The sequence below is a fragment of the Rhinoderma darwinii genome, chromosome 3, assembly GCF_050947455.1.
Source record: "Rhinoderma darwinii isolate aRhiDar2 chromosome 3, aRhiDar2.hap1, whole genome shotgun sequence".
NCBI lineage: Eukaryota > Metazoa > Chordata > Amphibia > Anura > Rhinodermatidae > Rhinoderma > Rhinoderma darwinii.
Window position 1 is genome coordinate 226974963 of NC_134689.1, and position 12573 is coordinate 226987535.

Sequence of the window (12573 nt, forward strand, 5' to 3'; positions counted from 1 at the left end):
TCTATGACTGGAATTCATGGTTTCCACAGCTCAAGGAATTAACGCTTTAGGAAGGAGTTAATGAATGCTGCCAGTTTTATTTATTTGGGGAAGTGACAGGTCCTCTTTACCGTACCCATTGATTTCAATGGGATTTTATGCCATCAAGTTTTCTCGTTTCTGTTGCTTTTGACAGGAGGAATAATGTAGGGTACTCTATTAAGCTGTTGTATTTAGAAAAATAATTAATACTTGACAGATACCATTAAGGTCAACGGAATCCTTCAGGGTCCGTTAGGCTTACGCATCTATCAAATAAAACCAGATTCAACATGGATTCGTAATAAATAGAAGCCTTAACGCTAATGTGAACAGAGCCTTATCTACTTTAAATTAGTCATGTTTATGACCAAACATACAGTAACAACTACAATTACAATTTTATTTTGTTTTGTATAAGAAATTTACACACAGGTTTACAAATATTATCTGATAGTTGTACTTAGGAATCCATTTTTATTTTATTTTTTACAGAATGGAGTTTACCGTAGCAACACCTGGTTCCACTGTGACTTTGTCACTGAACTAGTTAAGCAAGATAGAGGAGTGTCTAAAAGTGGATGTGGGATGGCGAAGCCGAGAACAGCAGAGATGTTTTTGTGCAGCGATGCCAGGTCATTCAGGACATAGACTACATCTCCAACATCTCCTGCCTTCTGCTGCAGCTGTGTCAAGGTATTGTATATTTTTATTTCTAGCCCTTAAATTATAGGTTTTACTCCAATTACTTCAGCTTTCTAGGACAATGTTTATGATCATTTGTACAACTTAAAGTCACATCATGATCTTGCAACTGCTCGCATTATGCACATGGATCGTATTTATATATGATAGTCTTACAATTTATTTAGAGGAAGAAATCTATTATAATACAGCAGTCAAAGCAGGAATAAAATAGAGAGGGAGAGAGGTTTATACTTAACTTTTTTCCTCATTTTCAATTGGTAGTACTTACGTTACATGTCTTATTTGTTAGGACTGAAAAAAAAATCTGCTGTGAACTCTTATGTACATATCTGTATAGATGATACTACAAAAATACTGCAAGCAATTACAGTAATATCAGTCCTGACAGGCGTGTGAATGGTGTGATTATGGAAATTGATATTAAACAATATAACTTCAGCATGTTTCTATGTACATATCTTTTCTAAGATTAAAGAGCGTCATTTTCATCCAACTCTGTTGTACAGATGTCACGGACCTGAATTGTCAATGACCTGTTTATTTTGTGAAATGAAACCTTCAGTTGTGTAAAATGACAAACTCAGCTTTATTACACCTGTTTGTGGGTATTGCATACCAATGATGGAACTGTTTTTTTTTGTAGGGTGCTGTTTAATGTAGCATTTACTCTTAGGGTGTGTTCACAAATCCAGTATGCATTTTTTAGAAGAGTTAGGGCAAAAATTTGCTGCTGACACTAAAAAATTTTTTAACGGATTAGCCTGCGGATCTTCAGGCATGTTAGGTCCATTATGATTCAATGGAGCCTTTTCAGCACGGAATTTGCGGCAATAATGAACATGCTGCAGCTTATAAAATCTGCAGCGCATTTATTATTCTGCGTGTTGATGAGCATGTGAATGGGGTATAAAATGCCTCATTCGCATGAATTGCCGGCGGAATGTGAATGTAATCTGGACCTAAAGCCTGATACAATCTTGAATGTGTGAACATGGCCTATCATTCATAGCAGAAAAAGTACTAAGAAAATCAAGTGGATGTTGAATTAAAGCAGCAAATTCTCAAAACAGCAGTTATCCCATATAATAATATTGGTAACACTCCTATTGAAAACATAAACAATCCATGCATTAGTTTGCACAGTTGTGAGAATTCATATTCCTTATCATTTCACTCTGACCATGTCCACAGAATGTATTTAGTCACAAATCAGTCTATGTCTGCTGACAGGCAAGTCATAAGACTAAAGCTCTGTTCACACTAGCAATGGCAAGTGTAGTGCTGGAGGTTGCGCTATTCTTGTCGTCACAAATACCACAAACTTTGATGAAAAAACTCTGACGTTACCTACAAATAGTAGTTTAAACACAGCCTTACCCGCGCTTCTTTTACAATACATAATTGTAAAGAGACCAATTCTGATAAAAGATTACATTAGATTATGCTATTTTCTAATATAAGAGTGCAGCCTCCCCAACAGTTTAAAAGAAGGAACTCTTATTATTGGCCACATGGTTGGCAATTATAGTCAATATGCCACCTTCAAAAAATGCCAAGTGGAGCAAACAACACAGAAAATGTGAGATTGTATGGCAGAAAATCATAAAAGTAAAAACTGTATATGGTTATATTGTAATATCAGATCCATTGGGCCTTAGAAATTCCAACTTTGCCTGGTTGCTGTTGTGTTTTGTATTTGTTAACTATGAGGTTTGAGATTTACTTATCAACATAAGTACAGAGATTTCGCAGTATTATTGTTTAGTTTTACCTCCGCAATATATTAATTCTGTTAATGATTAAACACATTTGTACAATGGGAGTTCACAACAATAAGAAAGTTAGAAGATATTTAATCTGATAAATCACACTGTTCACATGTACAGGATATAATAAATTTATAGCCTAACTTTCCATACTCTACTCCAGGGGTCTCAAACTCGGCCGGGTAAGTGGGCCACATATAGAAAAAATGTGAAGTTGACGGGCCGCATTACTTTCAAATTTGATACATTACAAAATTATTGTTAATTAATTAGTTATTTGAACTACTATAACAATACTACATTACTGTAATAATAGCGCTAGGTTTAAGCTCACCGGAAATTTGCGAGAGTTCTCCACGTGCTTATTTCAACAATCCAGTTTTACAGTTTAAGGACATTTACACGAGCGTGTTATACGTCCGTGCAGCGCGCGTGATTTTCACGCGCGTCGCACAGACCTATAATAGTCTATGGGGCCGTGCAGACAGGTGTGTGATTTTCACGCAGCATGAGTCCGCTGCGAAAAACTCACGACCTGATCTATATTTGTGCGCTGTTCGCGCATCAAGCACTTTCACGGGACAAGCGTGAATCGCACAACAGCACTGAAAGGATGAATGAAAACAGAAAAGCACCACGTGCTTTTCTGTTTACAAACATCCAAACGGAGTGTCATAATGATGGCGGCTGAGCGAAAATCACGCAGCCGCGCATCATACGGGGCTGACACACGGAGCTGTTAAGTGCCTTTTGCGCATGCAAAACACCGCGTTTTTTGCGTGCGCAAAACGCACACGCTCGTGTAAACCCGGCCTAAATGTCGCTAAATGCAGTCCGGCAGCTCAGTTGGCAGCGTTTGGCAGACACACAAATGTCAAAATTAGGCAGCCCCTTTTTAAATCGTGACACAGAGCCCTCTATAGATATTGCCACAGTGCCCTCTGTAGATACTGACACAGTGCCCTCTGTAGATACTGCCACAGTGCCCTCTGTAGATAATGCCACAGTGCCCTCTGTAGATAATGCCACAGTGTCCTCAGTAGATGCTGCCGCAGTGCCATCTGTAGATGGTGCCACAATGCCCTCTGTAGATGCTGCCACAGTGCATTCTGTAGATGCTGCCACAGTTCCCTCTGTAGATACTGCCACAGTGCCCTCTGTAGATGCTGCCACAGTGCCCTCTGTAGATGCTGCAATAGTGCCCTCTGTAGATAATGCCACACACACCCCTTGTGGATAGTGCCACAGACACCCCCAGTAGATAGCTCCATTGGGGCTCCCTCTAGGAGTGGAATCCCCAGCCAGAGCGTTGCCGACGCTTTGGCCAGGGATTCATCTGCTGGAGGAGCTCCTAATGTCACTGTTCATACACAGTGACATCAGGGGATCCTCCTGGACCGGAATGTGATGTCAGGGGCAACCCTAGAGCCGGTGTCCCTGAGCGGAGCACTAGTATAGGCTCTGCTCCGGAACTCTGGGGAAGCAACTGACATCAATGTCCATACATGGACAGTGATGTCAGGGGCTTGCCCAGAGCTGGAGTCCCGGAGCAGAGCCGCTTCTAGCACCCTGCCTTGGATTCCAGCTCTGCTCCTGACATCAATGTTCATATATGGACAGAGATGTCAGGGGCAACCCCAGAGCTGGAGTCCCAGGCAGAGCGCTACTAGCGCTCCTACTGGGACTCCAGCTGTGCTCCTGACATCACTGTCCAGCTCTGGGGAAGACCCTGACAAAACTGTCCATATATGAATAGCGATGTCAGGGAGTCCAGGAGCAGAGTTGATGCTAGCGGCTCTGTGTCCCACGGACCACAGATGACGGTCCGAGGGCCGCGTGCTTGAGACCCCTACTCTACTCCCTGGATCATACACAGAAGAGAAAAACGAGCTTATAGCCAGATTATATATAAAAAGTAGAGTAGCTAAAGGTGCTTCCTCAGGGAGGATGTGTGTGACACATATCCCCATCACCCACACATCCCCCCTGAGGAAGCCGTTTTAGCGAAACGCGTGTTGGGGTTCATGTGTAGGAGCGAGCACTGACCACTACCTTTTCTTGCTGTTATGGGTAAATTATTGCTGTTTGATCCAAATAGCATTTTGATGCACTAGCACTTTATTCCATCACTTGTCTCCCCTTTTCCTGTTTTATTACTGACTGAACATACATATATATGTTTCACTAACTATTAAATAGGATAGCCTGTCCCTTTTTGGGTTTATACATGACTTATAGCCCATATACCTGTATACAATATTTAGCAAGAGTCAGTAATTGCTCCTATGTTCATACTAGGGTCTTGTCCTTTTGTTAAATTTTAAAAAGGTTGTTTGTCATATGTGTTAAATAAACTCTACTTTTTATATATAATCTGGCTATAAGCTCGTTTGTCTCTTCTGTGTATGGTTGACAATAAGGAGCTGCATATATGGTAAATAATGGGGGGACGCCTCTGTTGTGAATCGTGCCCAGCCCTTAGTACAAATGCTTTTGGAGTGTACATGTAAAGGATCTGCCAGGCACAACTTCTGTGTATACTCCCATAGGTAATCAGTCTGCACCTGAGTCTATGTCTCTGAGACTGACTCCATCTTCCACCACTCAGGATGGCAGGCTTAGGAGTGGGAGAGCCTATCGCAGCCTGGCTAGACGGAGCTAGCTCCCGCCCTCTGTCTATTTATACCTGCCTTCTTGTTCCTCCTTTGCTTGTGATTCTTCTCGTGTGGTTTCCTGGCCCAGCTACAGCTTCTAACTATTTGATCCTGCTCCATACTGACCCTGGCTTACTGACTACTCTCCTGCTCTGTGTTTGTTACCTCGTGCACTCCTGGTTTGACTCGGCTCGTTCACCACTCTTGTTGCTCACGGTATTGCCGTGGGCAACTGCCTCTTCCCCTTTGCTTTGTGTTCCCTTGTCTGTTTGTCTCGTGCACTTACTGAGCGTAGGGACCGCCGCCCAGTTGTACCCCGTCGCCTAGGGCGGGTCGTTGCAAGTAGGCAGGGACAGAGTGGCGGGTAGATTAGGGCTCACTTGTCCGTTTCCCTACCCCCGTCATTACATAATCACATGCCCATATACTTAGTCTACTCTGCTCCCTGACACTACTATGGACCCCCTTGAGACCCTGGCCCAGCAAATGCAGGGTCTCTCTCTACAGGTCCAGGCCCTGGCTCAGAGGGTCAACCAGCCTGACGCTACCATGGTAGTGCCCCTCACCTCACCTCTTGAACCCCACCTCAAGTTGCCTGACCGGTTCTCAGGGGACCGGAGGACTTTTCTCTCCTTTCGGGAGAGTTGTAGGCTCTACTTTCGCTTAAAGCCTCATTCCTCAGGTTCTGAGAGCCAGCGGGTGGGTATAATTATGTCCCGGCTCCAGGAAGGGCCCCAAGAGTGGGCCTTCTCCTTGGCTCCTGACGCCCCTGAACTTTCCTCCGTTGATCGTTTCTTTTCTGCTCTCGGACTCATTTATGACGAGACTGACAGGACTGCCTTTGCCGAGAGTCAGCTGGTGACCTTACGTCAGGGTAAGAGACCTGTTGAGGAGTATTGTTCTGACTTTAGGAAGTGGTGCGTAGCTTCTCGGTGGAATGACCCTGCCTTAAGGTGCCAGTTTAGGTTGGGTCTGTCGAACGCCCTGAAAGACCTGCTAGTTAGCTATCCCTCTTCTGACTCCCTAGACCAGGTTATGGCTTTAGCGGTACGACTTGACCGACGTCTCAGGGAACGACAGCTTGAACGTTTTTGTGTTTTCCCCTCTGACTCCCCCATGATGCCTCCCGAGGTCCCGTTGCTTCGCTCTTCCACGGAAGACTCGGAGGCACCTATGCAACTCGGGGCCTCCGTGTCCCCCTGACAACGTAGAGAGTTCCGCAGGAAGAATGGTCTCTGCTTCTATTGTGGGGATGACAAGCATCAAGTGAACACCTGTCCTAGGCGTAAGAATAAGCAGCCGGAAAACTTCCGCGCCTAAGTGATCATCGGGGAGGTCACTTGGGCGCACAGGTATTTCCCGTAAATATGAAACGTAATAAAATTTTGCTTCCCTTTCAGGTCTCTTTTGGTGGTAGGTCTGCTACCGGCAGTGCCTTCGTGGATTCAGGGTCTTCTGCTAATATCATGTCTGTGGAATTTGCTATGTCTCTAGCTATGCCTTTGATTGATTTGCCTAAACCTGTCCCGGTAGTGGGTATCGACTCCACTGCTCTTTCTAATGGTTATTTTACACAGCATACCCCTGTTTTTGAACTCCTTGTTGGCTCCATGCATTTGGAGCAGTGCTCTGTACTGTTGATGCAGGGATTATCGTCCGATTTGGTTTTAGGCCTTCCCTGGTTGCAGTTGCATAATCCCACGTTTGACTGGAATACTGGGGAGCTCACCAAATGGGGTAATGAATGCTTGACGTCATGTTTTTCTGTTAATTCTATTTCTCCCCCTGAGGAGGTGAACACGCTACCTGAGTTTGTTCAGGACTTCGCTGATGTTTTCTCTAAGGAGGCCTGCGAAGTGTTACCTCCTCATAGAGAATACGATTGCGCTATCGAATTGATACCAGGAGCTAAGCTTCCTAAGGGTAGGATATTTAATCTTTCTTGTCCCGAACGTGAAGCCATGAGAGGGTATATCCAGGAATGCCTGGCCAAGGGTTAAATTCGCCCCTCTACTTCTCCGGTAGGTGCTGGCTTCTTCTTCGTAGGGAAGAAGGATGGTGGTCTTAGGCCATGCATTGACTACCGTAACTTGAATAAGGTCACTGTAAGGAACCAGTATCCCCTTCCTTTGATTCCTGATCTCTTTAATCAGGTTCAGGGGGCCCAATGGTTCTCCAAGTTTGATCTACGGGGGGCATATTACCTTATCCGCATCAAAGAGGGGGATGAGTGGAAGACTGCGTTTAACACGCCCGAAGGTCATTTCGAATACCTCGTCATGCCCTTTGGGTTGTGTAATGCTCCTGCGGTCTTCCAGAATTTCATAAATGAGATTTTGAGAGATTACCTGGGGGTATTTCTTGTAGTGCACCTTGATGACACTCTGGTGTTTTCCAAGGACTGGTCCTCCCACATTGAGCATGTCAGGAAGGTGCTCCAGGTCCTTCGGGAAAACAAACTGTTTGCGAAAACCGAAAAATGTGTGTTTGGGGTACAGGAGATACCGTTTTTGGGTCAAATCCTCACTCCTCATGAATTCCGCATGGACCCCGCCAAGGTCCAGGCTGTGGCGGAATGGGTCCAACCTGCCTCCCTGAAGGCGTTACAGTGTTTTTAGGGGTTCGCTAATTATTACAGGAGATTTATTGCTAACTTCTCGGTCATCGCTAAGCCTCTTACGGACCTCACTCGCAAAGGTGCTGATCTCCTCCACTGGCCTCCTGAGGCTGTCCAGGCTTTTGAGGTCCTTAAGAAGTGCTTTATCTCGGCCCCCGTGCTGGTTCAGCCCAGCCAAATGGAGCCATTTATCGTGGAAGTTGACGCATCCGAGGTGGGAGTGGGGGCTGTCTTGTCCCAGGGTACCAGGTCCCTCACCCATCTCCGTCCCTGTGCCTACTTCTCCAGGAAGTTTTCGCCCACTGAGAGTAACTATGATATTGGCAACCGCGAACTCTTAGCCATTAAATGGGCATTTGAAGAGTGGTGCCACTTCCTGGAGGGGGCTAGGCGCCAGGTAATGGTCCTTACCGACCACAAGAATCTGGTTTTCCTAGAATCTGCCCGGAGGCTAAACCCGAGACAAGCTCGATGGGCGCTATTTTTTACCAGATTCAACTTTTTGGTTACCTATAGGGCTGGGTCTAAAAATATTAAGGCCGATGCACTGTCGCGTAGCTTCAGGGCCAGCCCTCCTTCGGAGGAAGGTCCTGCTTGTATTTTGCCTCCTGGTATAATCAATTCTTCTATTGATTCTGATTTAGTCTCTGAAATTGCGGCTGATCAAGGTTCAGCTCCCGGGAACCTTCCTGAGGACAAGCTGTTTGTTCCCCTGCAATACCGGCTAAGGGTACTTAGGGAAAATCATGACTCCGCACTATCTGGTCATCCAGGCATCCTGGGTACCAAACACCTCATTGCCAGAAACTATTGGTGGCCTGGGTTGCCTAAAGATGTTAAGGCCTACGTTGCCGCTTGTGAGGTTTGTGCTAGGTCCAAGACTCCCAGGTCCCGACCAGCGGGCTTACTACGTTCTTTGCCCATTCCCCAGAGACCTTGGACCCATATCTCCAAGGATTTTATCACCGATTTGCCTCCATCTCAAGGCAAGTCGGTGGTGTGGGTGGTAGTAGACCGCTTCAGTAAGATGTGCCACTTTGTGCCCCTCAAGAAACTACCCAACGCCAAGACGTTAGCTACCTTGTTTGTCAAACACATCCTGCGTCTCCATGGGGTCCCTGTCAATATTGTTTCGGACAGAAGGGTACAATTTGTTTCATTGTTTTGGAGAGCCTTCTGTAAAAAGTTGGAGATTGATCTGTCCTTCTCCTCTGCCTTTCATCCTGAAACTAATGGCCAAACTGAGAGGACTAATCAATCTCTAGAACAATATTTAAGGTGTTTTATCTCTGACTCTCAATATGATTGGGTCTCATTCATTCCTCTCGCCGAATTTTCCCTTAATAACCGGGTCAGTAACTCGTCAGGGGTCTCCCCCTTTTTCTGTAATTTTGGGTTTAATCCACGGTTCTCCTCCGTTTCACCTGGCAGTTCCAACAATCCCGAGGTAGAGGTCGTTCATCGGGAACTGTGCACAGTCTGGGCCCAGGTTCAGAAGAACCTAGAGGCGTCCCAGAGCATACAAAAAACTCAGGCTGATAGAAGACGTTCTGCTAACCCCTTGTTTATGGTCGGTGATCTGGTGTGGTTATCGTCTAGGAACTTGCGCCTTAAGGTCCCGTCCAAGAAGTTTGCTCCCCTTTTTATTGGGCCGTATAAGGTCATTGAAGTCCTCAATCCTGTCTCCTTCCGACTGGAGTTGCCCCCATCTTTTCGAATACACGACGTGTTTCATGCCTCCCTCCTTAAACGCTGCTCCCCGTCCTTGGCTCCCTCGAGGAAACCTCCTGTTCCCATTCTCACCCCTGAGGGGGTGGAATTCGAGGTGGCCAAGATTTTGGACAGCAAGATGGTCCAAGGCACCCTCCTGTACCTGGTCCATTGGAGAGGATACGGGCCTGAGGAGAGGACTTGGGTATCCGCCCGGGATGTTCACGCTGGGGTATTGGTCAGGAAGTTCCTCCTTCGTTTCCCCAATAAACCAGGTCCACTTAGAAAGGGTCCGGTGGCCCCTCATAAAAGGGGGGGTACTGTAAAGGATCTACCAGGCACAACTTCTGTGTATACTCCCATAGGTAATCAGTCTGCACCTAAGTCTATGTCTCTGAGACTGACTCCATCTTCCACCACTCAGGATGGCAGGCTTAGGAGTGGGAGAGCCTATCGCAGCCTGGCTAGACGGAGCTAGCTCCCGCCCTCTGTCTATTTATACCTGCCTTCCTGTTCCTCCTTTGCTTGTGATTCTTCTCGTGTGGTTTCCTGGCCCAGCTACAGCTTCTAACTATTTGATCCTGCTCCATACTGACCCTGGCTTACTGACTACTCTCCTGCTCTGCGTTTGGTACCTCGTGCATTCCTGGTTTGACTCGGCTCGTTCACCACTCTTGTTGCTCACGGTGTTGCCGTGGGCAACTGCCCCTTCCCCTTTGCTTTGTGTTCCCTTGTCTGTTTGTCTCGTGCACTTACTGAGCGTAGGGACCGCCGCCCAGTTGTACCCCGTCGCCTATGGCGGGTCATTTCAAGTAGGCAGGGACAGAGTGGCGGGTAGATTAGGGCTCACTTGTCCGTTTCCCTACCCCCGTCATTACAGTACATATTGATTCTACTCCCTGGATGTTGCATATCAAAACTGGGATTCCTATGCCCCAGTAAGTGGCTACAGCAAAGAATCTGTAAAGTTACTGTGTCTCAGAACAGTTGGAAATATGTCAACAAATGAAAATCCATATGAACTTATGACATTTCATAAATCTGATGCTTGCTTGTACCCATTCAGGCTCACTTATGCTCGTTCAAGTGAATGAAGCTGATCTGTAAGACCAGACACAGCCAATAAAGTTGTGCTGTTTCTGGAAAAAAAAATTTTTTTCAATCTCAGAAACCCATTTAAGACATTTACAAAGTTTCAATAGGTGAGTAAACATGAAAATATTACTACTAATAGTAACAATCACAATAATAATTGTGCATTTACTAATTCAGAAAATGTTTTAAAAATATGACTGCAAGTGTGTAAGGCCCCTTTCTCACTACGTTTTTTTCCTTCTGTTGAAGGTATATGTCGGGGACTCCAGATATATACTTGTGAAAGGAGGACAGTGATGTCAGTAGCTTTGCAATGCCTGATGTCACTGGTGGAACGCTATCTGGCAAGGGATTCCGCCCCTGATGTCACTGTTCATATACTAACAGTGATGTCAGCAGCCTTCAACACTGGAGTTCCTGGCCAGAGCATCAGAAGCACTCGGGCTGGGGACTCTGGCTCTGGAGAAGTCCCTGAAGTCACTGTCCCTATATGGACAGTGACCTCAGGAGCTTTGCAATGCCAGAGTCCCTGGTCAGAGCCTTTGAGGTGCTCTGGCCAGGGACTCCAGACACCACCCGCACGGCGGCCCAACATCCCCCGCAACCCCAGGAATTTTAAAGCAACGGGAGTCTCAGCCTGCTTTTAAAACAGCCAGAGTTCCTGGCTGCGATCTCTACCTGGGGAAGCTATGTCACTGCAGCTTCCCTGGGGTAGCCCCAGTGATATAATTTATTTCACTATGGTTACTTTAGGAAAGCTCCAGTGACTAAACTTTCCCAAGCAGAGATAGAAACCAGGGAATGCGGCTGCATTAAATTTCCTATGGTCATGGTATACGGTCGCCATACAGGCAGGCATGGCAGCCTCTGCAGCACTTGGAAACTCTAGTGATAACTGTTCTTATATGGAGAGTTACGTCACTGAAGCTTCCCGACTCATACGCTTAACGGAGGTCTGGGACAGATGCCATACAGTGGCATCTGTTAGCCAAAGGCCCCCATGTAAAAAAAAAAAACGTATACTGCGTGAGATACGGCGGGGCGGGATTGAAGAATGTAGTCTACTACGCTACTTAAAGTGTAGCTAATCATTTAACAATCTTCTGACATGTCATAGTGACATGCCAGAAGTTTTGATTGGTGGGGGTCCGAGCACTGAGACCCCCAACAATCCCTAAAATGAAGCAGCTGAGGCGCTCAGCCGTTTCTTGTCTGTTCAGCTTTTTTTTTTCGGAAATGAATGTATCGGAGTACGGACTCAATAGAAAGTCTATGAGCCCGTACACCAATACATTTATTTCCGGAAAAACCCGAACAGACTGGAAGCGGCTGAGCTCTCACACAAGCGCCTCAGCTGCTTCATTTTAGGGATTGTTGGGGGTCTCAGTGCTTGGACCCCCACCAATCAAATCTTCTGACATGTCACTATGACAGGTCAGAAGTTTGTTAAACATGTAGCTACACTTTAATCCTTTTAAAAAACAAAAATAAAACAAACGTATACTGAAAATTACCAGGCCAACGGAAGCCAAAAGGACATTCTTTAAGCTTTCATCGGGTTACTGGAGCCCTATGGACATGTGTAACTTGTACAACAAGAGCTTTCCCAGCATACACCTTAAAGACTCTATACAGAATTTTGAAAATTATGGCCTATCCTTAGAATAGACCATCAGTATTAGATCATGGGGGTCTGACTCTCAGCACTCCTGCCGATCATCAGCTGTTTGAATGGGCCGCGGCGCTCGTACCAGAGCGGCAGCCTCTTTATTGTTTACATCAATTTAATTTCTGTTGGTACTTGCACACGCCTTTACTTTCGTAGTGGCTGTGCAAGGTATTACAGCACTGTCCCACGGCCACCTCTTTATTCATTCCCAGGATGTGGTGGGCCCATGGATATGCCATAAATGTCTAAGATGGAAATAAGCCAATTATATTATATTAATTTTAAATAGTGCATATCATTAAAAAAAAAATAATCACAGGCACTGCTTGGGCAGCT

The 12573-nt window shown here is 45.8% G+C and overlaps 1 protein-coding gene across 1 annotated transcript in view; it reads left to right on the forward strand.

Moving 5' to 3' along the window:
- The window catches only part of PRKCQ (protein kinase C theta), a 199200-nt gene that overhangs the window by 16732 nt on the left and 169895 nt on the right, over positions 1 to 12573 (forward strand). The window contains exon 2 of the mRNA XM_075857478.1: positions 514 to 714. Within this exon, the coding sequence (XP_075713593.1) occupies positions 600 to 714 (115 nt within the window). The 5' untranslated portion in view covers positions 514 to 599. The remainder of the gene's footprint in view (positions 1 to 513; positions 715 to 12573) is intronic.